Source organism: Esox lucius, chromosome 18, assembly GCF_011004845.1.
Source record: "Esox lucius isolate fEsoLuc1 chromosome 18, fEsoLuc1.pri, whole genome shotgun sequence".
Lineage (NCBI taxonomy): Eukaryota > Metazoa > Chordata > Actinopteri > Esociformes > Esocidae > Esox > Esox lucius.
Genome location: NC_047586.1, coordinates 20,484,119 through 20,507,363, shown reverse-complemented (window position 1 = coordinate 20,507,363; position 23,245 = coordinate 20,484,119). Strand labels below are relative to the sequence as shown.

Sequence of the window (23,245 nt, the reverse complement as noted above, 5' to 3'; positions counted from 1 at the left end):
GTAAGTGTAAACATCTAGCTAGTTAATCCCTTCGCATTTGGGCTCCAAAGATAGGGCCAAATTAAAACATTCAGATTCTTTCAAATCAAATAAGCAGAACATACGTATACCATTGTACCATTTTATGGAAAGGGATTTCTTTTTTACACAGTTTATTGCTTTTGTGCATTTTATATTTATTCTTCTTTTTGGTGCATTTATTCATCATAATTATAAGAATATTCCTTGGCTTAGGCTGGTAGTGCGGTGTAAGCCTCTGTTCCCACTGCACATGTACTGCTACAGTGTTGGTTAGACTCCAGTTACACTGCTGTTTTCACACACTCTCCCCTCTGTCTTTCCCACTTTTGCTCCTCTGTCAATAAAGCATCAAAAGCCCTAAAATACATCAAAAAACGTAGAATGTGTGGTTTGAGTGAGAGGTGAGTGTGCACCTGAGTGCTGTAATTTCAATGCACTTTCATGACTATGGTGGGAAAAGAGTGTTCCAGAATAAGAAGACATTAGACCTCTCCCAGCTGTGCCGTTAAGGAATCAGAGCACTTGTCGTTTTCTGGAACACAACTCTACATTTCTGTTTTTGTCTATGCCGTCCAAAAGCGTGCCATTATAAATCACAGTGTTGGTCTGGTGGGCAATTTGGGTATCATTTCAAAGCTTGTTTTCTTCCCAACAGGGACTAGTTAAAAAAACGAACCGTCTTGCAGTTATACGTTTTCACAAGGCAACTCAAAGAAACAGATCGGGGAGTCATGACTGTATTCAGATGTGTTCTGAGGTCTCTTCTCTTCACGACGGACACAAAGGCTCATTCCGTTCTGCTCATCATTCAGATTATATAAAGTCCTCTCCTTCAATAGCATTCTCTGACATCAAATACAGAACGTTACTGTAAATTGACTAGGTGAAATCTGTCAGGGTCCATATGTGCCACTTTCAACCTTTTGCCGTGTTATGAGCGTAACAAGTTACACTAAATAACGCAGTCATCGGTATGGCAACAGGATTTGAACTGTTCTAACATCATAATAACCCACGCTGTATTAGGCCAAGTGGTCGTCCTGCGTGGCCTTACCTTGTTTGGAACCGCGGCGATCGTCGCTAGGCCCAGTATTGGGTGTGTACTTGGTGTCACGGGTGGCTGCACTGTGTCTCGTCCAATCAAAGTCATCGTTCTTGTCCTGTGTGAACATGCAGATGGGCTCCTCCTCGAAGCTACAGTGGAACTCCCCTGAGGCGCGGTGTCAGAAAAAGATTTTGTTTTTACAATAAACATTCAATGTTTAAGTGATTTAACAGACAAACAGACAGTAGTGAGTGCATTCACTTTCATACTGGCCCTCCCGGCGGGCATCAAACCCACAACCCTGGCGTTGTAAGTGTTTCACGCTAGCGAGAGAAACCCTAGGACCACGTCTTCTGACCTCCTGATGTCTCTGCGATCTTTGAGTGGTAGATGAATGCTGTTGTACCCCCCAATGAGCCAGAGAAACACAGTTAGAGTCATGCATAATACAGTAAAATGGAAACTAGATGGAAATCCCCTGTGGTATTTCTGGTAGAGTAAATGACCATGACATTGCTAACTGGACCATGAATCATTGTCGGCGGTGGACTCTATAATGTTTTCTTGAGTCCCTCATGTGAATGCGAGGGTCAATGGCGAACACGCATGTATACTGATGGGTGCATCGCTAATGCCCCCCGTTTGAATTCACATAACGCTTTTCAGACAGCTGACCATGAATCTGCTGTGGCGTGGTCCACGAGAGGGAGTTACTGTTGCTCGTCACGTGGACGTAAACGCGGGGCTGACTGATGTGTGTCTAACATTTAGAGAGCCGGAGTTTAAGGCCGCAATCGCTGACCGTGAACAACACTTCTGGACCACGAATGGCGGCGGCGAATCGTAATGGAAGACATGCTGTGTAACTGTGGGAATACAAGTCTGATGTCAAATGTGGCTAGGGCTCAGGTTGTGAGGGAACTCCAACGCTACCGGTACAAGGGATATGGTTATCATCTCAAGATTTAGAACATACAGTACCAGTCAAACATACACATTAATTCACAGGAACGTGCACACTCTTATCTTTAGAGACCCCGGTAAATCCACTTGCTGTGTGTGTGTGTGTGTGTATATATATATACAGTATATATATAGTCATAAAACTGTAACATCTGGTAATATAATATGACAACAACATCCCATAACCAGAAGACATTCAGAAACAGAAATGTGTTTCAACGAGTGGCTAAAAATAGCATTTAGATTTGGGCGTATGGGCACGCGTGGTAAATATTCATTGATTTACTAAAGGAGGCTGGAAGGGGTTTTGGAGCGGCGACCTTGGTGGAGGCAGAAGCTCCAGGATTTACACAGGTACTAAAGAGAAGAAGGGGGGCAGAGGGCTGTGACGGGGAGTGGAGGAGGACATATGCATGCATGCACACATACAAACACACACACAGGCACACATGAGTGCGGCGAGAAAGCAAGATAAAGGAAATAAAGGCGAGACCTCTACTTTTGACTGGCCTCTTGCCTGCTTCCATGCAGGCAGATTTAAATGGGGGCCTGGCCCCTAATGTTTCCCTCGGGGCCAGTGTCAATACGCCACGTGCCAACCTCGATGGAAGAGGCCCTCATGAAGAAGGATGGGGACGGGAGGGAGAGGTGAGGAGAGGGGGCAGGTGTGCAGTGGTTTTGACAAGACTGAAGGCGAAACATAGGAGGTTTTATAACGCCGTTCGTAATGACAGCACGACGTGTATGTGCTAACTACTAACCTAACACATTGACACTTTTACGAGGGACTGTTCAATGGTTTGTGCGTGTGTGTGTTTGTGTAAGGGGGGGAGGGGGGTTGTAATGAGATAGCATGAATGTACATGGGCCCTGACTATCACATAATTCACACTGCGTTGGAGAGAGCGCATGAAACGCATTACAGAACACTCTACACACACACCCTGCCCCCTTCACTCCGTGCTCCCGCATTCCTCCCGCGCGCACAGAAATGTCTCTCCTCCACATTGTTTCTCCGGAATACTAAGCAGTTCTTCCCAGTGTAGTTATCCGGAATATTAAAGTAGAACTACACCACAGGACTCTCCAAAGCCGTCTCCCTGCTGCTCCCAGGGCCGCGCTGCTCTGCCTCGTTATGAGGCTGAGGGATGTTTCTTCTAACACGCTGAGGCATGCTAAGTGATGAGACTTCATAAATAAAGAAGTTACTTACTCAGGTGAGGGTTGACCGGTGCTGAAAAACAAAAAAAAAAGGGCGGAAGGAGAGAGAGAGAGAGAGAGAGAGAGAAACAGGCGTGGTTAGTAAACAACTGTGTTCTGTCATTTGAAGAGCATTGCTGACTCAGACAACGGCTGGCGCTTCGTCCTTGATGTGTGCTGAGTCACAGCGGAGCGTAGCGTCATGGAAACGTCTACCGGATTCGAAAACAGTGTGGGGTGGGGGGTTGGTATGTCTCGGATTAAAGTAACTACAAAGCCTGAAAACGACGAAGCCCAGGCCATCGGCTTGACATCTAACGCCAAGTTCTCTGTGAGCGCGATCATTGCTTCAGTCCCCCATTGGAAATGTTAATCAACTTTAAAACGCCATAACTGATAGAGAAATTATCTCTGGTGAGGTGGAGGCAGCCGTTATCAGAGTTAAAGATGGGCAGGGATCCGAGAACAAATGGAAAATGCGCGCGCACACGCACTTCCCCTCTGCGCTGTCTGCTGTCAGAGCAGCATTACTAAGAATAGCCAGACCACGTTAATGAGCTTATAAATGAAACAGATTAGAACTATTACCCTTTACTTGCTCACATCCTTACGCAAGGTGACCTCAGCTCAGAAGCATCATAACTCAGTTAAATAAACAACAAGATGTTAGCACATATTGTAATACGCCTCAGCTTGGTTACTTTCAGGAATACCCCTTGGTTGTGTGATAAGGCTACAAACTATCATTATGTGAAATGTGATGTTCCTGGTAGGAAACGTCAACGGGTGACGTCAACGTGAGAAGAAGGACGGAGGCACTTAAAAATGGAAGTCTCACTTGTTCCTACATGTACTGTGTTCCTCATTTAAAATACCTAGCCATCAGGGTCGTTGTGCATTCAAGCCACCTCTCCTCAGCCAGGCTTCATCAACATTCCTCATTGATCATTTAAGTGGGTTCAGCTCAGTGGCCAAACACAGAAAGGTCAAGGTTAAGAAATGCTGTTTGTTTCAGTGTAAGCCAGTCAGACCTGCAGTTTTTGCGTTAAAGAAAATCCAAAGGCTGTCAGTCACCTGGCAACAATCTCCTAACTCGCATCAACCTCTGAGTCTCAAGTTTTGAATGCGGCCCACTGCTCTTTAAGCAAAACTCTCCTTTATATTTCCCCCTTTCCTGACAAATAAAGCATAAAAATGCCCAAAACAAACAAACACAGTGAATCAGTTAAAGGCTATGGTTTCAGAGAAGCAAATAATAAAGGTGCCTAGAATCAGGAATGAACCCGCAGGCCTCAGAGCCGGAGTGCAAGTTTCAATCCCATCCCATCTACAATGCCTGTGTTAGCCTACCTGATGGAACGATGTGCCCGTGTTAGCCTACCTGATGGAACAATGTGCCTGTGTTAGCCTACCTGATGGAACGATGTGCCCGTGTTAGCCTACCTGATGGAACAATGTGCCTGTGTTAGCCTACCTGATGGAACGATGTGCCCGTGTTAGCCTACCTGATGGAACGATGTGCCCGTGTTAGCCTACCTGATGGAACAATGTGCCCGTGTTAGCCTACCTGATGGAACAATGTGCCCGTGTTAGCCTACCTGATGGAGCAATGTGCCTGTGTTAGCCTACCTGATGGAACGATGTGCCTGATGGAGCAATGTGCCCGTGTTAGCCTACCTGATGGAGCAATGTGCCCGTGTTAGCCTACCTGATGGAGCAATGTGCCCATGTTAGCCTACCTGATGGTACAATGTGCCCGTGTTAGCCTACCTGATGGAGCAATGTGCCCGTGTTAGCCTACCTGATGGAACGATGTGCCCGTGTTAGCCTACCTGATGGAACGATGTGCCCGTGTTAGCCTACCTGATGGAACAATGTGCCCGTGTTGGCCTACCTGATGGAACGAAGTGCCCGTGTTAGCCTACCTGATGGAGCAATGTGCCCGTGTTAGCCTACCTGATGGAACGATGTGCCCGTGTTAGCCTACCTGATGGAACGATGTGCCCGTGTTAGCCTACTAGATGGAACGATGTGCCCGTGTTAGCTTACCTGATGGAGCAATGTGCCCGTGTTAGACTACCTGATGGAACGATGTGCCCGTGTTAGCCTACCTGATGGAACAATGTGCCCGTGTTAGCCTACCTGATGGAACAATGTGCCCGTGTTAGCCTACCTGATGGAACAATGTGCTTGTGTTAGCTTACCTGATGGAACAATGTGCCCGTGTTAGCCTACCTGATGGAACAATGTGCCCATGTTAGCCTACCTGATGGAGCAATGTGCCTGTGTTAGCCTACCTGATGGAGCAATGTGCTTGTGTTAGCCTACCTGATGGAACAATGTGCCCGTGTTAGCCTACCTGATGGAGCAATGTGCCCGTGGTAGCCTACCTGATGGAGCAATGTGCCCTACGGTGTACAGTTGACTCTCACCCATCACAAACCTCAGCCCTTACCTTAACCATTTTAAATGTTAACTTCAAATGAGTTACTTCAGAGTTAGGACACATGTTTCCACTCCCTCCATTGAGTCACATGCGTTTCTTCCTTTAGGGCAGATCTGTCTCCAGGATATACCTGAGTAAGAAAAGGTCTCAACTCTGACATGGATGTCTATTTTCAACCAATAAGCACTCTAGTCCTTCTGCATCACGGAGCACACTATGAATGTAACAAAATGAAAAAATGTAGGGTCCAGAATTTTTCCTCATAATATAGCCCAGTAAACCAATCTCTAGAAATGTTATCTCAAAACACCACCAGTGAGCTCTCTGTTGTTTCGTCCTCACATCCACAGAAAAAGAAGATCGTATTCCACTCAAAAATGGAATAGTACTGTGTTCCTCATTTAAAATACCTAGCTATCAGGGTCGTTGTACATTCAAGCTGCTTCTCCTCAGCCAGGCTTCATCAACATTCCTCATTGATCATTTAAGAGGGTTCAGCTCAGTGGCCAAACACAGAAAGGTCAAGGTTAGGAAACGCTGTTTGTTTCAGTGTAAGCCAGTCAGACCTGCAGTTCATTTTCTTGCAGAGTAAATACAATTTAAGCTGTCAGGAAGATGCATGGGCTTTTTAGTGATCGATTCCTGTCCCTGTGAATAGATGTGATACATCAGTTTAACCGCAGAACTGTTACAGTTACTGCCAATGATTTATGGAATGCAGGGACTCATGGAAGGAATTGATTATAATCCACTCGATTAAATCAAGTAATAACAAATCATTCCCACAAAGAAAACCTGTGTAAAGGAATATTGGTTGAGAACTGAAGGGCTGGCTCGGTGAAGAACTAAAAGGCTTGAGCGAATGTTATAAAGTACACTGTAAAATAAGGAACGAGCCATTTCTCTGACTTATTGTGTTGAGGCGGCCAAATAGCTAAGAACTCATTCTCAATCCATTACACAACAAGTGGAGTCACTAGATACCATAGCTACTATCTCTTAACCCTGCTTGTGTCTGGTATTTGTCTTCTTGAAAGGGAATTTTAAACATACCACTAACCTTAACCACACAGTTAACCCCTTGCCTAACCTTAACAATGTTATTAACAACATTTTGTCAATTTTGACTTTGTGGCTGTGGAATTCAACTTTGTCGTATAACATTTCATTTCATGGGTATAGATGCAGGTGAAATAAAAGGAAAGAAGATAAAAAGCAAGGAGGGAAAAGGAAAAGAGAAAACCGAGGAAGAGAATAAAGCACAAGAGAGGAAAGGAGAGAAGAGTTAAAGAGTGGTGATGAACAAATACCTTGTGACCTTCATGGAAGGTTTTACTGCTAGGTATCATGATGCAGAGTACCCATTATGCTCTGAACATACTTCATATATCCAAGAGCTCAAGCAAAACTGTACTTAAAGACTGAATGTAAATAATTAAAAAGAAATGAGTTCAGTATCCAAAAATTAGCAGTTCATATGTTGGAACAGAATATTATGTCAAAATCCAGGGATTAGCAAAAGCAGTATTGCTAAGCTCATGAAGGGTTTTGGACTACAGATAATCACCATCATCTGACGAGTGCCCGATGAATTATTCCCCCTCCATCCTTTTAGTCCAAAGGCCATTTGACCAAGGTCACCAGTATGGGTTAATTATCAAGTGATTCTGTAAACCGGCATGGCTGCAGCAAAACGAGAGAGCTTTGCAACTTAACAAGCCTCGGTGGGGAACAGTGCAGCTCCAGACAGGAAAGAACTGTTCTGTGCTGTAACTGCCAGGTTCAACACAAGGTTTGGACAGCCAGGTTGTTTTGCGGTTGCATCGTTCCTTTCTTAAAGAGACACGTTCCGGTGAGTCATTGTGAGTGTTTTTCTCTTGCTCCATCAGCTGCCTGCTAATACCAGAAGCCTGAACGGTGATTTTCTTTTTTGTGCTTGTACAACAAAAACCCAGAAATGTTTTTTGTCTGTAACGCAGATGGACAAAATAAAAAAAAGGCTAATCAATTTAAAGGTACATGTTGCAGTCCAAACCACTGACAGCAGACACCAACTTGTGGTTGAATATTGTAAAGCCCGCAGTTTGGGGGTGAAAGACAACAGAACTGCTGCTACAGGTCCTTTCTGAACTACCACAGTTGAAACATCTTGGGGAGAATGGTTCACATATCCACACAGAGTAGTTTCATAGTGAAGAAGAACTCTGCAATACAGAGGACTCCACAGTCCTGCCTGAGAAACCGATGCTGCCGTGTTTTCTGACAGAGTTATTTTCTTTTCCTCTATGCAGTCCCAATTCTCCCTTCTCCCTCAACTCCCATCCATTCTCTCATAACCCGTTTTTATGTCACTATCTCTCTGTCTACCTCTAGAACCCGGTCCCCTTGCTTATGACAAAGGCCTTGCTTCTAACAATATATATTGATTGCAGCCTTGGAGTCACACAGCCTCAGTTTAAATGAACGTGTCTCGTGCTGTCATACCCCCCCCCCTGTACTCTTCTTTACCTTCACCACGCACACACTACCGCGCTCAGCACCCTCACATGCTCACTCAAAATCCAAAGTGCATTGTTTAAACCCACTTAAGATTCTGGGGGGGATAGAATGATAAATGTCTATGGGTTTCACACCAAGTCTGCAAAACTTAACACATAATCATGAATAACATGTAGAGGCTCTCAGTCACAATCAATGGAATTCCATTTCAGTCAATAAACAGAACTTCAAGTAGAAATTCGAAATCGAGAAGGATTGCACTGAATTGGAATTTACTGTGTTCCCTTAATTGACTGAAAAAGTTTAGGGTAGGTTCATACTGAGATATGTATTGCAACTTGTAAAGTTTAAGGTTTTTAAAGGTTTAAGTCTTGATAAGGAGTAACAATACAATTCTGTGTATTGTTACGCACATATAAACAACATAACACATTCGGCACATAACGTGAGGTTTAAAAATAAAAACGCTGTATAAATATCTACATAGGTGCACAGAGGCCCATTGTCAGCATACATCACTTCTATCTTCCAATGGTAGATTGTATTTGCTAAACCAAGTAAATCATTGTAGAAGGATAATTGATGATTAGAAAACTATTTTGCAATTGTTAGCACAGCTGAAAACTATTGTGCTGTTTAAGGATGCAATAAAACTGGCCTTTTAGACTAGTTCAGTATCTGGAACATCAGTAATTGTGGGTTCAATTATAGGCTCAAAATGACCAGAAACAAATAACTTTCTTATGAAACTCATCAGTCTATTTTTTTTCTTATAAATGAAGGCTATTCCATGCGAGACATTGCCAAGAAACTGAAGATCTCGTACAACACTGTGTACTACTCCCTTCACAAAACAGCAACTATCTCTAACCAGAATAGAAAGATGAGTGGGAGGCCCCAGTACCCAACTGAGCAAGAGGACCAATACATTAGAGTGTCTAGTTTGAGAAACAGACTCAACTCACCTGGCAGCTTCATTAAATAGTAATAGTCTCAATGCCAACTACAGAGATGACTCTGTGTTGCTGGCCTTCTAGGCAGTTTCAATGAAAAAGACATATCTCAGATTGGCCAATAAAAAGAATACTTTAAGATGGGCAAAAGAACATACACTGGACTGACAGAGACTGGGAAAAAAATGCTACGGACAGACCAAGCTTGTTCGGATCACTAAGAAGAACATTTGTGAGATGTAGACCAAATGAGGGTGTTTTGGTGATGGTGAAGTGGGAGATTTATACAAAGTAAAATGGATCTTGATGAAGGACGGCTATCACTCCATTTTGCAATGCCATGCCATACCATGTGGACGGTGCTTGATTGGAGTCAATTTCCAATACGCTCTGCAACAGGACAATGACCCAAAGCACAGCTCCAAACTATGCAAGAACTATTTAGGGAAGAAGCAGTCAGCTGGTATTCTGTCTATAATGGAGTGGGCAGCATAGTCAACGGAACTCCATCCTATTGAGCTGTTGTGAGAGCAGCTTGACCCTATGGTACGTAAGAAGTGCCCATCAAGACAATCCAACTTGTGGGAGGTGATTCAGGAAGCATGGGGTGAAATCTCTTCAGATTACCTCAACAAATTGACAACTAGAATGTCAAAGGTCTGCAAGGCCGTAATTGCTGCAAATGGAGGATTCTTTGAGAAAGCAAAGTTTGAAGGACACAATTATTATTTCAATAAAAAAACATTATTTCTAACCTTGTCACTGTCTACATTTCCTATTCATTTTGCTATATTTCCTATTCAACCTAATTTCATGTATATTTTCGTGGGAAAAAAGGACATTTCTAAATGACCTCAAACTTTTAAACGGTAGTGTATATATACTTATAAAATGTATACCCCTTTTCTCTCTTCCCCATCTTCAGCATATTCAATTGTATCTAAGGACATTGTCTCATCACAACAACTCCCAACGGATTCGGGAGCGAGTTGAACATAGAGGCAAGTTTTCCTCATAGGAATCCTCACCGAGCCATTCTGCTTTATTCCACACTACATATCTAACCAGGAAGTAATGTGGGTAAATGCGTGTGAGGGCACGCTCACTAATCTGACGACCTTAATTTGCTTCGCAAGGGAGTCTCTAGAGCTCCGTGATCCACTGTATATTCCCCCTGACGACGCCTCTCTGCTTCCTGGCTGATGCTGGTGCTTCGCTCCCTGGGGCTTTTCCGATCAGCTACAATTCTGTGGAATAACTTTCCAAACTCCGATATGCGTGGAGAGATGTCTACGCTAGATGTGTGCCAGTGCATTCGTTTCAAATCCACTGTGGTGACAGCAATGACATATGAACTGGCTGACCGTCGAACCCACTAGTTCGCACCCGAAAACACAAATGCACAAATACATATATACATATATATACATGTATCCACGCTTCCTCTCGGCAGGCTACTGTGTCCACAGCTCCACTGCCATATTATAAAGCAGAGGCAATATTCAAGGTCCCGACAGGCCAGAGCAACCCAGCTGTTCATAAACAGAAAACCTGCAATCCCCGGCCACTGCTCCCTGTCCAAGATTCACATCAATCACATTTAAAGGGTCTGGTCTTTGAGAGGGGCCATTTCTTTCTGAGCAACACTGGGCGACGGCCTGTTCACAGCTCAAAATTGCTGACCAGAATAATTGCTGTGAATTCCAGAAGCTGCTCGAAACTCTGGGATGGAAATTATTTTGGGATCACATCCCTGTGTCCTGCTTTTGAAGGTTTTTTTGTCCCTCCCCCCATCTTTCCCTCTGTTTTTTAACTGTCTTTATATCTCTCTGTGGACGCATCACTTACCCACCCCCAACCTTGAGAGTTCAGTCCCAGTTACTCAGGTTTTGATCCAGCCAAAAGTATTGTGACCGTGTTATTCAGTTTCCTCCAGAACACATCAAATGTCATTCAGAGCAAATGCGACCAATAATATAGAGCCTTTTTCAACACTGCCAACATTTGTGACAAATAGGTAGCCACCTACACATCCAGACAGCTTCGGATGTGGACTGCTGTAAAGCAAAGACTGAATTTGGATCCGCAAACAGCTGCTGACTTTGTCACAACAGCAGAACACAACAGTGTCCGTGGGAGGGAAGACTGGTGACACCTCCATTCCTCACACCACCGCCAGCATGGGACACTAAGCACTTTTCAACCAAGAAACCTGCTACGCTCTGCTGTTTGGCTCACAGGGGAGTGATTTCTCATCTTACTATACTGTCAGACCCAGAGCTACCATGCCAGCATCATCATCCCAGACGCCAATGAAGACTTAACGTGCTCCGGGTCGACCAGAAATTATTCTAACGCGGCTCCATAGCCAGTCATTATCTTACTTTCCCGCAGCTCGTTAAGGCTCTGAAACATACGGCAAATGATATTTCCATACGACCAGCTGACGTCAGGTGTAATTATAATGTTATTATACCCCGTAACACTGTCCTTTCGCAAAGTTCTGGTACATGATTGATTGCGTGACCTGCCTGGGGATATCACTGCCTCATGCATTCCTTCACTTCATCTCTTTTGAAGAATGACAAACATTAGGAGAGCAACGACGGTAGAAGCATAATTGCAACAAGGTTCCCTATTCCGGCTTTACCGCAGAGCCGAGCGAGATATCCCCAAAGGACGGCGCGTGCCCTAGCTTGCTACAGTATGTGTGGCCGTGCAGTCGTGAGAAGGAGGGCAGCCCCACACCTCTTCCGAGGCCACGGTAATGAGCCATTAGCACAGTCACAGGAACACACGCGCACACTGGGGCTCAGAGACACTCGTAGCTGCACCCTCGCGCAGCTCAGACGAGCTGCAGTGAAACTGAATAATTAAAAACTGCAGCAGTCAGGCGGTAGCTCATCTTGGGTTGAAGAACGCAGCAACACAGGAAGGCAGGCAGAAGGTATGACAGAACGCAGTGCAGCCAACGGGAGAGTGCTTCTCAATCCCAGGTCCCGTCGGCAGTGGAGCCTGACTACACTAAGGGCCGGTTTTGCGTACACCGTAAACCAACCCTAGGCCTGTACTAAGTCCATTGCACAAAGTCATGTATTGTTTTTGTCCAGGACTAGGGTTTATCCATGTTGGCAAAACCGTGGCCCGGTGTTCATTAATACGACATGATGGTGTGTAATCCTGATACAGCTGCTAGATGGCATCTTGAAATCACTGGCAGATGTTATGATAATGTGTATCTTTGCCTCTCTGGGTAAGATTGCAGTAGGGCTTGCCCAGTCTCAGTGGTGAACCATTAACTCAAATAATGATTACAAAATGCTTTAAAAAAAAAAAAGTATATGAAAGAAAATCTACTTGTACTCAATAAATGGATATTTTTTCTCCCTATAAAAAAGGTGATTTCTATTTAGTGCCCTTCTCTTATTTGGAATCACCCACCTGCAATGTTGTTAAAATCTTCCCTAATCTTACAAATAAAAATCGGCTTGATCTAAAGAAAAGGACATTTTTGTCATTTAAATAACTCCTTGTCTGGAGCAACACTGAAGGAACCGAAAAATAAAATGGGTCAAAATCCGGTACCTTCAACGCACAGGAGCAATTTGTGTTAAATGCCTTGCTTTAGGGCACAACAACAGATTGTTCCTCATGTTGGGTTGGGTATTCAAACCTGCAACCAAACAGTTAATGACCCCAACTCTCTAACCACTAAGCTATCTGCCTCCCCTTATGGATTTTACTGTATGTTCGCTTCACCCTGTCAACGATCTCCTGGATTTTGTCCGATCAATAAGAATGCACTTTGTCTATCAGGACACTGGATGATCTAGTCAATATCTTTAATCAGGGAAATCTGCCCTGAAAACATCACCATCGGCCTGTTAGCAACCTGTCGTCTTCCTGTTGTTCACGACTTCCCTGTGTTTCTCGGTGGTCAGAGAACGAGTTGCCATGACTACCTCGTCACAGGATGATGTGCCTAATGAAAGCTGTTATCCTGTAGCCGCAGTTCAGGATGAGTGGAAGATCACTGACCTAATCCACAGTCCAACATTCTGCAGATATTTCACTGTCCCCATTATCATTAATCAAACCACGCGCAACTGCCAGGTGTATTGTTAGACCCTGAATGAAAAACACAAAATTCCAGTTTGTTTTTGTCCAAAATCTTTGTCATAAGACAAAAAATAAACCGCAGATCTGTAGTGATCTGACCAGGATCTGTGGTGATCTGACCAGGATCTGTGGTGATCCGACCAGGATTATGTAGTGATCTGACCAGGATTATGTAGTGATCCGACCAGGATCTGTAGTGATCTGACCAGGATCCAGCGGTGTACTCACCGCTGTAGGTGATGGTCCTGATTGTGGAGTCCCCCTCTCCGAAGCGCGTTATGGGAGTGAGGCGCACCTCGTAGGCCTCCGGCTTGATGAGCTCTGTCAGGTTGTGCGTGATCAGTTCTCCTTTGGTGATGGTTCCCTCCACTGGGATCTCCTGCTCCCACCACCGCTGGAGCCCCGTCTGAACGGGAGGACACAGAGCTGGAGTTAGTGAAAGGGACACGCGGGCCTGCACGCGCGCACACACACACCAGCCCGCCAACGCAGTTGTGCGCAGGCGCGCGCACGCAGTCAAGAAGTAAATAACAAATAGTGATAGTCCCACATTCTAGAAATTCCAACCAGCGTTGCCGTCATAAATGGAAGAGAAGAGTGAGTCAATAAATTGGATTGATTCTCGTCTAATGTAGCCTAAAGAGATGGAGTAACCACACACTGTGGAACAGGAGGTATGCCTCACCAAAGCTTGGAAACATCATGAATGACGTCTACAAAGCTCCACAAGAACATCAAACACCCTCCGCAAAGCAGAAGCGAATCTAACCAAGCTACATCACAAAACTGTCCTCTTTCTTCTCATCTTTATCGACAACCTCTCATCATACATATAGATATTCATCTTTGAAGTTTCCCTCTAAACCACTAGTCCAATGTTTCTCTACCTATCAGATCAGACAGAACGGGCCCCTGTCTTCAAAGACTCTCAAACAGTAAACTGTTTTTTCCATTACACCTGTCTGTCTCTGCCCCCTAGAGTCTGTATTTGGGTGATGATTTAATTTCAGGTAAGTGTCAACACCCCGCTATTTATGCCTGGTGGTGAGACTACGGCAGTGTGACTTTGAACCGGTGCAGATTTCAAAACAGCAAGAGACGGGATCCTGCCTTCATTGGAAACCATGAAAAGGGCTTGAACATCAGATGACAAGGGAAAAAGGGGGTGTATTTCCTCCCAGAGGATCAGTTAGCATAGCAGAGATGTGGAAAAGAGAACGCTAACGACTTCGGCATCACAATTAGCCTCCATATGGCCGTGTGAATGACTGCTGACGGGATAGAGAGAAAAGAAAGAGGAGACAGAAGTCATGGAGGAGAGTTTGTGCGTGTGTTGTGTGTGTGTGTGTTTGGTAGGGCAGTGACAATTAAGCAATTAACCAGTGTGTGCTCTCTAACTACTAAATAACAGCGAGGCTCACAGGTAAACAGCTCTGTTTTTGTCTGTTACTCATAATTGTTGTCAGGGTGTAACAGTTTGGGTCAAGCGTTTTAATTCCTGCTCTACCATATAATACAAAAGGCACCGCTGGCTATTGATATGAATTAAAGGTGTCCAGAGACGAAGCTATAATAATGTGCGTGTCTGCGAGTATGTATGTGTGCGTGCGCTTTAGAGTGTGTGTGCACATGTGAGAGTGTGTTGAAACACATGCGTCCTTACGAGTGTGTGTGAATAATCAATTGTGTACACTCGGAGCAGATGGAGGCCTTAAATGACAATCTTGGCTCCAGGACCACTCTGCCTCAAACTCTGACTCAACAAATGGAAGTTGATGACTCCATCTTTCCGGGATCAGGAAACCGAATTGTCTTTTAAATACTTAATTAAATCAAACCCTAATTGCTCATTGCAGAAGCTTTTTACTGTTTCAATGGGATTTACAACAGTGCATGTCCCTGTTCCACTTCTTTAGGTTTGGTGCTTCTGTTTTATTCTCCCATTATTGTTAATTTGACTCGTGGCCACTTGATGCAATTATGGTTTTCTGTATATATCTCTCTACCTTTCACTCTCAGTGTTTCTTCACAGGGAGGAAGACAGAAAAAGTGCCATATCTCATTTAATTGAACTTGACTGTAGCAACAGTTTGTGGGATTTTGACTGTACCTTTAGGAACCAGGGAAGTTGATCAAAGAGAAAGGAGCAGAGTAAAGCATAGGACTAATCAAAGTGGCAACATTAGGAGGGAGCTAGGGACGGGAGAGAGAGAGAGAGAGAGAGGGAGGGAGGGATGGAGGGAGGGAGGGGAGAGGGGATGGAGAGAAACAGATTGGCTGCATTTAATTAGTCTGCTGCTATTGATCAGTGCGGCTCTTCTGCCCGTTCACTGATCCAACCCTGACTGACAGACCAATTGACTGAGGAGGAGAGAGGAAAGAGGAGCGACGAGAGCAAAAGAGAGGGAAAAGCAGGAGGGAACAAGGATGAAATGACAGAAAGGAGTGGAATGAAAGAGACAGAACAGGAGAGAGAGGAGCGTCCACTCTCCAACCTTCGCGGTGTGCCGACGTGAGAGGAGCAAGTGTCCAGGGCCACAAGTGAAGCCAATGGACAGGAAGTGAAGCCAATGGACAGGAAGCAGCCATCACCGGCAGGGTGGTTCCTGAGTGTGCATCTCGTGCCATTGCCTCGCCTCTACGCTCCTTCCTTTTAACCACTTGTACTCTGCTCTTTCCTCGGCCCGTACGGCCTGCTCTGCCCGTCTGCCTTCCACACAGGGCATCAGGTGAGCCGTTACGGAAGCCCAAAGCCCACTTTGTTAATTCAAAGGCGGCGAACGAGGGGAAAGGATCCTGATTTTGTGGGAACGGAGGGGGAACACAACACACGTAGCGTTAACCACTCAGCTCCAGCTATAAATAGGACCAGAGGCCCACGTGCCGACACTTTCATTACAGCACCACTGTCTCGGAGAGCTCTGCTCAGCATCCTACCAGGGGTGTCTAAGCATTTATTTATTTATGAAGGAGGGGAGACAGTCCTCCCTCCCTGACACACTCTCTCTTTTTCGTCACCCCCCCAACCCTTCTTACTCATTCACGTTCTATTGCTTTTTCGATCGCCGAAAGGAACGAAAGCCGAGCTCCCTCTGCAACGGGAGGAAAGTGAAACGGGGGAAAAGGGGTTTCAAAGGGGGTCAACGTTCAATCATTCTCGCCAGATGAAACATGAAGGGGAGGCTCGCCTTAAAGGAAAATGTTAAAGATAGGCCCCTTCCTCAACTCCCCTAAAGCGTAATGCGTCCTGTATCTGAGGGAGCTCAGGGATACACAGCCTAGTTAAAATGCACTCCACTACCTTTGGTTAGCGAGGGGGAGAAGTAAAAAAAAATAGAGGAAAGAAAAACGAGTCCTCGCAAACAACGATTCTGCTTGCCAGGTGGGAGATGAGAAACAACAAGACAGACTGGAAAAAACAAGAACAAGTTGGCTCCCGTGGCGAATGAACGAATCACGCAAACACAACCTCATATATTACCAAACACACGACTAAGATCGTTGACAGAAATATATTTAGCGGTACCCAGTTTTAATGTGTTTTTCATGTTGAGATTCCTAACACGAAAACACAATTGGAGTTACAATACAATTGATTTTAAAAAAAGAAAGAAAAAAAGATTGAAGATCTGAGTATGGCAGTTCAGACAACTATCACTTGTAATGCAGTGGTTCTGAATAAGAGCTTCTGCTGACCTACCCCCACCCCCCCTGAAAGCAATGTATTTGAAATGTCCCTGCATTGGCGGTGGACTCTGACACCAAGTCTGCGAGCTAGACAGACAAGAAGGCCCACGCAGAGCTAGCCCACGTTTCCACATTCCTGGATGCTGCCAAAGTCATTACCCGCTGTGTGCAAAGGGAAGGAGACACTTTGTCACAGCAGGGGCTTATGGGTACAACGAGATCACACATAGTGTCACCTAGACTCGGCTTAATGACGTTAGCGACGCGCTAATGTGCTAACAGGTGTGAGAGGAAGAGATAGAGGAGCTGGGCACAACGGGGTTCAGCTGGCGATGTTGTCTAATCATGAAGCGGGCGAACAACACCGATAACGTACTGTAAACCACCACACTGATATGGCCCAGAGATCAATGCCAGGACACTCTACCCACCCCCGCCCCCCCCACCCTAAAATGGACGGACACTGAAACACTTGCTTTATTGTGGTAAAAGTAAGTTGTGGCTAAAAAAGCATTACCGGGGACTAGTCTCGGCCGACCACCGATCAATGTTGACAGCCTGTCATCTGAGGCCTTTCCCTCCATCTGCAGGTAAACACAACTGGTGGCTGCCACTCTTCTCCACGGGGCCTCCCGCTGCACCGGGCCCAAAGGGGCGCGCAAGGAGAACAGTGACAGGCAACTACTGCAATGTCCGCCAAGCCTCGGCACCAACCGCCCGTTTTAGCGCTTTCTACTACACGGCGACACGTTCTAGTCATCTGAAAAGGCCCGTTCTCACCCGCAGCGAAGGAAGAAGGCGTCGGCTCCTCACCTGTCGTATGCCGAGGCGGTAGGCCACTATGCGGTCCACGGTGTTCGGGTTCATCTGGGTCCACTGCAGCTTGAAGCTGTAGACCCTAGGCCGGTTCTGCCACAGAGGGCTGTATGTGTCGTAGTAGAACTCGGGGGGAAACGCCTTGCCTGTAAACAGAAACAAAATGAACGTTTAATCCCGACGAAAACGCATCAGATAATGTTCACCTTCACCCGTGCCACCAAGGACGCGAGGGAACCACACGTGACAGAGCTATTTTATCATGATGACGGCTGTACAGAAAACATAGTGTCATGTTATAGATAATTCCACACAAAGGCTGCAAGGCATCAACCTGGGGTGGCTTCCTGCAACCCTGTATTATGCCTGTGTTTAACCCAGTGTTGGGGGAGGATGTTTCTCAGACATTTTGTCGATAAAAGCGTTTGGTTTGATGGAAGCCAAAGGGTGAGCAGTGTTACTGATAGGAACAGAACAGTACTGTAGGTAGAGTTATTGATAGGAACAGAACAGTACTGTAGGTAGAGTTATTGATAGGAACAGAACAGTACTGTAGGTAGAGTTATTGATAGGAACAGAACAGTACTGTTGGTTGTTTGAAGGGAGTTCCTTGACATATTCAGGACTGTATTTATAAAGGAGCCAAGAGAAAGGGAGATTCTCCACTGCATACTCGTCACGTCCTCTCCCGTCGTCTCCTTCTCAAAATCCACTGCAAGAGACGGACAGGGGAGGCAGGGACCTCTGGCTTTCTCCTTCAATGGGTTTTGAGAAGGAGAGAGGACGCGAGGAGTATGCAATTGACATCTTACCAAAGAGATTTCTCACAGGTCAAAGGAAACAGACAAATACTTAGAAAGCAATTTTCGAAAGGATACTCTCCAAAAGACAGCCTGACACACACCTCCCTGAGACCACGCTGGAATCTCAAGCGCCTCATGAAATTCCACAAAAAAGGAAGTACATGCTGATTTCAAATTGCAATCGTCAAGAAAGAGATGAATGTTAACTGAAAGTAAACAATGCATTGATCTGACATTATGAAGCTGAGAAAAGAGCAATTTATTGATAACTCCTCCAGCAAAGTGTATTAACGCTGTCAAAGTGGTTTATGACACTGACGAGTTATAGTAAATACCGTGAATCGGTCAATGGAACTCAACCAGGGAAACGCTGCAGGGCCAGATGGTGTGGGAGAAAGTTATTAAATGTCTCCAGGGCCCCCCAGCAAAATGGATGCATTATGAAATACAAAGGCCAACAGACATGCCAATTGTATTTACTTCAATTCTTTTCATTTTTTAATTACTTTCATAATGCCTTCAGTAAGGTGCACTAGATGATAGAGAAGTGTTGAGGATCATAGCAACATCATCTCACGGTTGGACCCATTCACTGCATTCCATACTCAAGTTTGGATTTCTTCTTATCTTTATTTTAAAAGGGACTTCCATTATGACCCAGGCATATTTTACAAGCCCAACTGCTTTTCTGATGCCGTATCTTAATTTGAGCAGGTTTGCCACAGCAGGAAAATAATGTGGATTATAATTGATGGTTATTTTTGTAGGGGTTGAAACATTTCTTAGGGGAAACGTGGATCAAGTTAAGATATGGCGACTGTACCATCCAATCAATCTATTTGGTGGATAAGTCTTCAATGTTTACAATCAATCAATTCAGAGGTTAAACCTTCTACTTTTCCAATCAATCAATTCTGTTTCTGAAGACAGAAGTGCTAACTACCCATAAAAATAGTGATAAGAGAGCAATACCCAGCTTTAGGCAGATATCAGCCTTTCACTAGTTTGATCATTTCTCATAATCACAAGATAATAAGTTACAATCTCTCCTGTGTGGGTGTCATACCGAATCTTATAGACAATATATCAGGTTAATGATGCTTTACATTTGCTCGGACTGCCGAGTGACGATTACAAGCCTATGGAAAAAGCTATTTAAATATTACAATACATATTAAGGGACTATTCATACATCAACAAGATAAAATCATTTCCGGCGAACAAGAGAATGAAGTTTTGGGGAAGATGTAAAAAAAACCTATTCAGGTAAGGCAGCTGATAGAATTACACTCCAATTTCTAATCTGTATCACAGTTTCAGACGAACATTTTTTGTGGGTATTTTGAACATCATCTCAACCGTTCTTTAAACAGTCCATCCATCTATCATTTAGGGACGATTAACCCTTTTGAAATTGTTAATACCAAATTGTGCTTTCCCTTGACATTACTGTGACATAGTAGTACTCCACAGTAATCATATTTCCAGTAAACACAATCCGAGTTAAATAATTGAATGCAGTACAATTATACCTGGTGATTGTGGGCCAAGCTCACGCCGAGATGTGATACAGAAACACCCACGGACAAGACTGATTCTCTCTTTCTGTCTCTCGTCAATTGTTTTCCTTTGTTATTTATTCTATGTTTTGTTGACATGTGACTATGAAAGGTCATACACTTGTCAGAGAAAACCGCTCCTGAAAGGACATTCTGTATATAAATGTAATTTAAAAAGTCAGCTTTGATCTGGAGGTCGATGAAGCTGTGTCTGTACAGAAACAGGTCATTTTGGAGGGGAATAAAACAATACTCCTTCGACATCTCAAACTAAGCCTGCGCTGTCCTCTATCTCCCTCTCTTTCTCTTTCTTCTCTTTCTCTTTTCTGTCTCAGTGTCAGTTTTTCAACCCCATTTCTCCCTCTTTCTCTCTTGCTCTCTCTCTACAACCAAAATAGACTGGAGCACAGATCGGCAAACAACAAATCAGGCACGTTTAAGCTACGAGTATGATTCAAAAACAAAGACTTTGGGTTATTTAGCTTTTAGCAGATTATTTAATTTACATGCTGGTATGGGATTACTTTATGTGTATCAGCAGTAAGCTAATGCACTGCAATGAACTAAAACAATGGACTAATCCAATGGACTAAACAAGATACGCGTAGCGTTGACCACCCAGCACCGCTACCCATTTCACTCCAGGGGTGACTGAACATTGTGCTACTTCTAGAGAAGAGGTCCTGCAGGGAATGTAATACGGACTCTACCAGTTATGTATTTATTTGGCTTTTATTCTGCTTCTATTTTCTTATTCTACATAAAGCATATGTTTTCATTTTAGTATTTGTTTTTATTCTACTGTGCTATATAAATAAACTTGCTTGCAACCATATGCTAGCCAGTTTGTACCTCCATAGATGGATGATTTGGAGCTGAGACTTCATATGAACACAGAATTGCTTTGGTAACAAGCGTTATATAGCAGACATACAGTATGCTAATGACCGCGCCAAAGGAACAATCCTTTGTACCCATGAATAAAACAATGAATTACATTTGACACAAACGGGCACAGAATGTGTTACAACATAAACATAAACTGAATCTAAACACCAACATGAATGAAACTAAATTTGCGCTTAACCCAAACTTCAACGAGGCCTGAGAAACAAACGCCAACCTTTGAGGGAAATGGTAGCAACAAACACCCAAATGACAGATTTGTTTTCCGGGCCTTAAATGTACTCTGTTTGGAGAGGAGTTCAAAGAACACAGCAGCTCACGGAGACACACACAAATCTTCATGATGCTCCAACTCCGCTATGCAAACATCACAGTGCTTTTGTCTAGTAAATATGTCTAGACATAGAAAATGACAATGCTCCAGTCTGGTTTCTGAATGCCAAGGGAAATGTGTTTCTGGAGATGAATGTATTATTAACGTCAACCGAGCCATGGTTACGATTTCACTTTTGTTATAATAATGGTCGGCTGGGTTGGATTAAAGACATGTTTTGCTTAAATGTTGCTACTGAAAAGAAAACCTTTATTAAATGACACCGCCGCGTAGACAAACACAACGTATCGGTACACGGTGAGGGATTGCGTGTCAAACCACTACAAACAGTATACCCGACAATGTGCAACTGCACTTCAAGGCTGACAGACTCCTAGCAGATAACTGATCGATTAGCACCATTCATATGCTTCCCGTTGGTTTCCATTGTAAATCATGTCACTCACCACTGGCTATCCATCACTGTCAGACAGCTACTCTTAGCAGGACAATTCTCTGCATTCACAGGCACAAAATGTACGGATATCCAGCACATTTTGTACAGGTCCAGACTACTAGTAAATATGATGATGTTAGAAAATAGATTAATAATAACATGTTGTTTATATGCTTTCAGAATTGTAATGGAAAGTAATTTGGACTGAGGAACTGGAGAACCCTGGGGGGTATCTGAAGAGTGAAAACAGGTATTCTTTTCTCTCGTCTCATTAATATTCTCAGCACTGTAGGCACAAATCCTACAGAATAAAAAAAATATATACATATTCATCTTAGAGATTATTTTCCTGGTCCTGTGGATGTATAGGAATGCATATCAGCCAAGTATTAACAGCAATAATTTATCAACCTTTCACAAGATCCATTCAGAGTCGGAAAAAAAAAAGAAAAAAAAAAGAAAAACTCTCCCCATAAAGTATGCAAAATGTTTCAAAAGTTACTACTTTAAGACTAATACATTTTATAGGTTTTCCCAGCAGCACTGCACATTAATCATAAATAAACATCATTGTACCATTATGTAATCATTTAGCTGCATTTGTTTATCTCCCACCCCATACTGGTGGAGAATGAAGACGCTGTCAGCGCATCTATAAAGCCGGGCTAGGGGCGCCATTCGTCTCCCCCTTACGCCATTTCAGACGGTGAAGCGTAATGCACGACCGTTTTCAAACGACAGTGACCGTTTTCAGTGGAGCTCTTTATGGAAAGCCAAGTTTTAAGCCAACTTTCTACGGTGTTGTCCTCACGATAGGACCCTGGGACCCCAAGACCATAACCAAATAAAATAACCCTGTCATTTCAAAGCTTAGTTGTGCGGATTAAGCCTTTTATAAATGCTCGGTTAGAACCAAAGCCTGCATCCTAAGTGCTTCCCAAAGACCAGGATTTGAAGAAAAACAGTCCCATCAAGTGGATCCGAGTAGTTTATGCCACCCTGAGAGAAAGGACGGAGGGGCTCGTTCTGACCAAGCATGCCAGGGCTCTGCCAAGCCTGAGGGGTACAGATTAAACCCTCTGAAGACGCTGGCTGCCACTTTACCACTCTGCTCTGGCAGGATTAAAGGGCCATCTCAGTAAAGCCACAGCCAACGCAGATACCCCCCAAGCCTGGCACGCACGCACACGCACACATTGGTTTTTCTCTCCTAGTAGGGACCTGAAAACCGATCCTTCATGTTCTCTAAACCGAATACTTATCCTAACTCTAAATAATACCCAGAATTCTTAACCTTTTCACGAGTGAGTTTCAAATATTCCTTACCGACCCCCCAGCGTGAGTTTTTTTGCACGTGACTTCGGTACTCTGCAGCATTTGAACTCATGCCAGCCTTTGAACAGTCACCTTGCTAGGTAAGGAACACTACATGCATTGCATTGCAAGCTTCTCTCGTTG

General features: G+C 44.2%; 1 protein-coding gene across 5 annotated transcripts in view; it reads right to left on the bottom strand.

Annotated features, from left to right (window-relative positions):
- LOC105017552 (MAM domain-containing glycosylphosphatidylinositol anchor protein 2) overlaps window positions 1-23,245 on the bottom strand; it is a 200,573-nt gene that overhangs the window by 15,308 nt on the left and 162,020 nt on the right. For all 5 annotated transcript variants that reach the window (XM_020056496.2, XM_020056499.2, XM_020056497.2 and 2 more), the window contains exons 11-14: window positions 17,747-17,895; window positions 13,475-13,652; window positions 3,243-3,263; window positions 1,076-1,231 (exon numbers count right to left, since the gene is read on the bottom strand). In XM_020056496.2, the coding sequence (XP_019912055.2) occupies window positions 1,076-1,231; window positions 3,243-3,263; window positions 13,475-13,652; window positions 17,747-17,895 (504 nt within the window). The remainder of the gene's footprint in view (window positions 1-1,075; window positions 1,232-3,242; window positions 3,264-13,474; window positions 13,653-17,746; window positions 17,896-23,245) is intronic.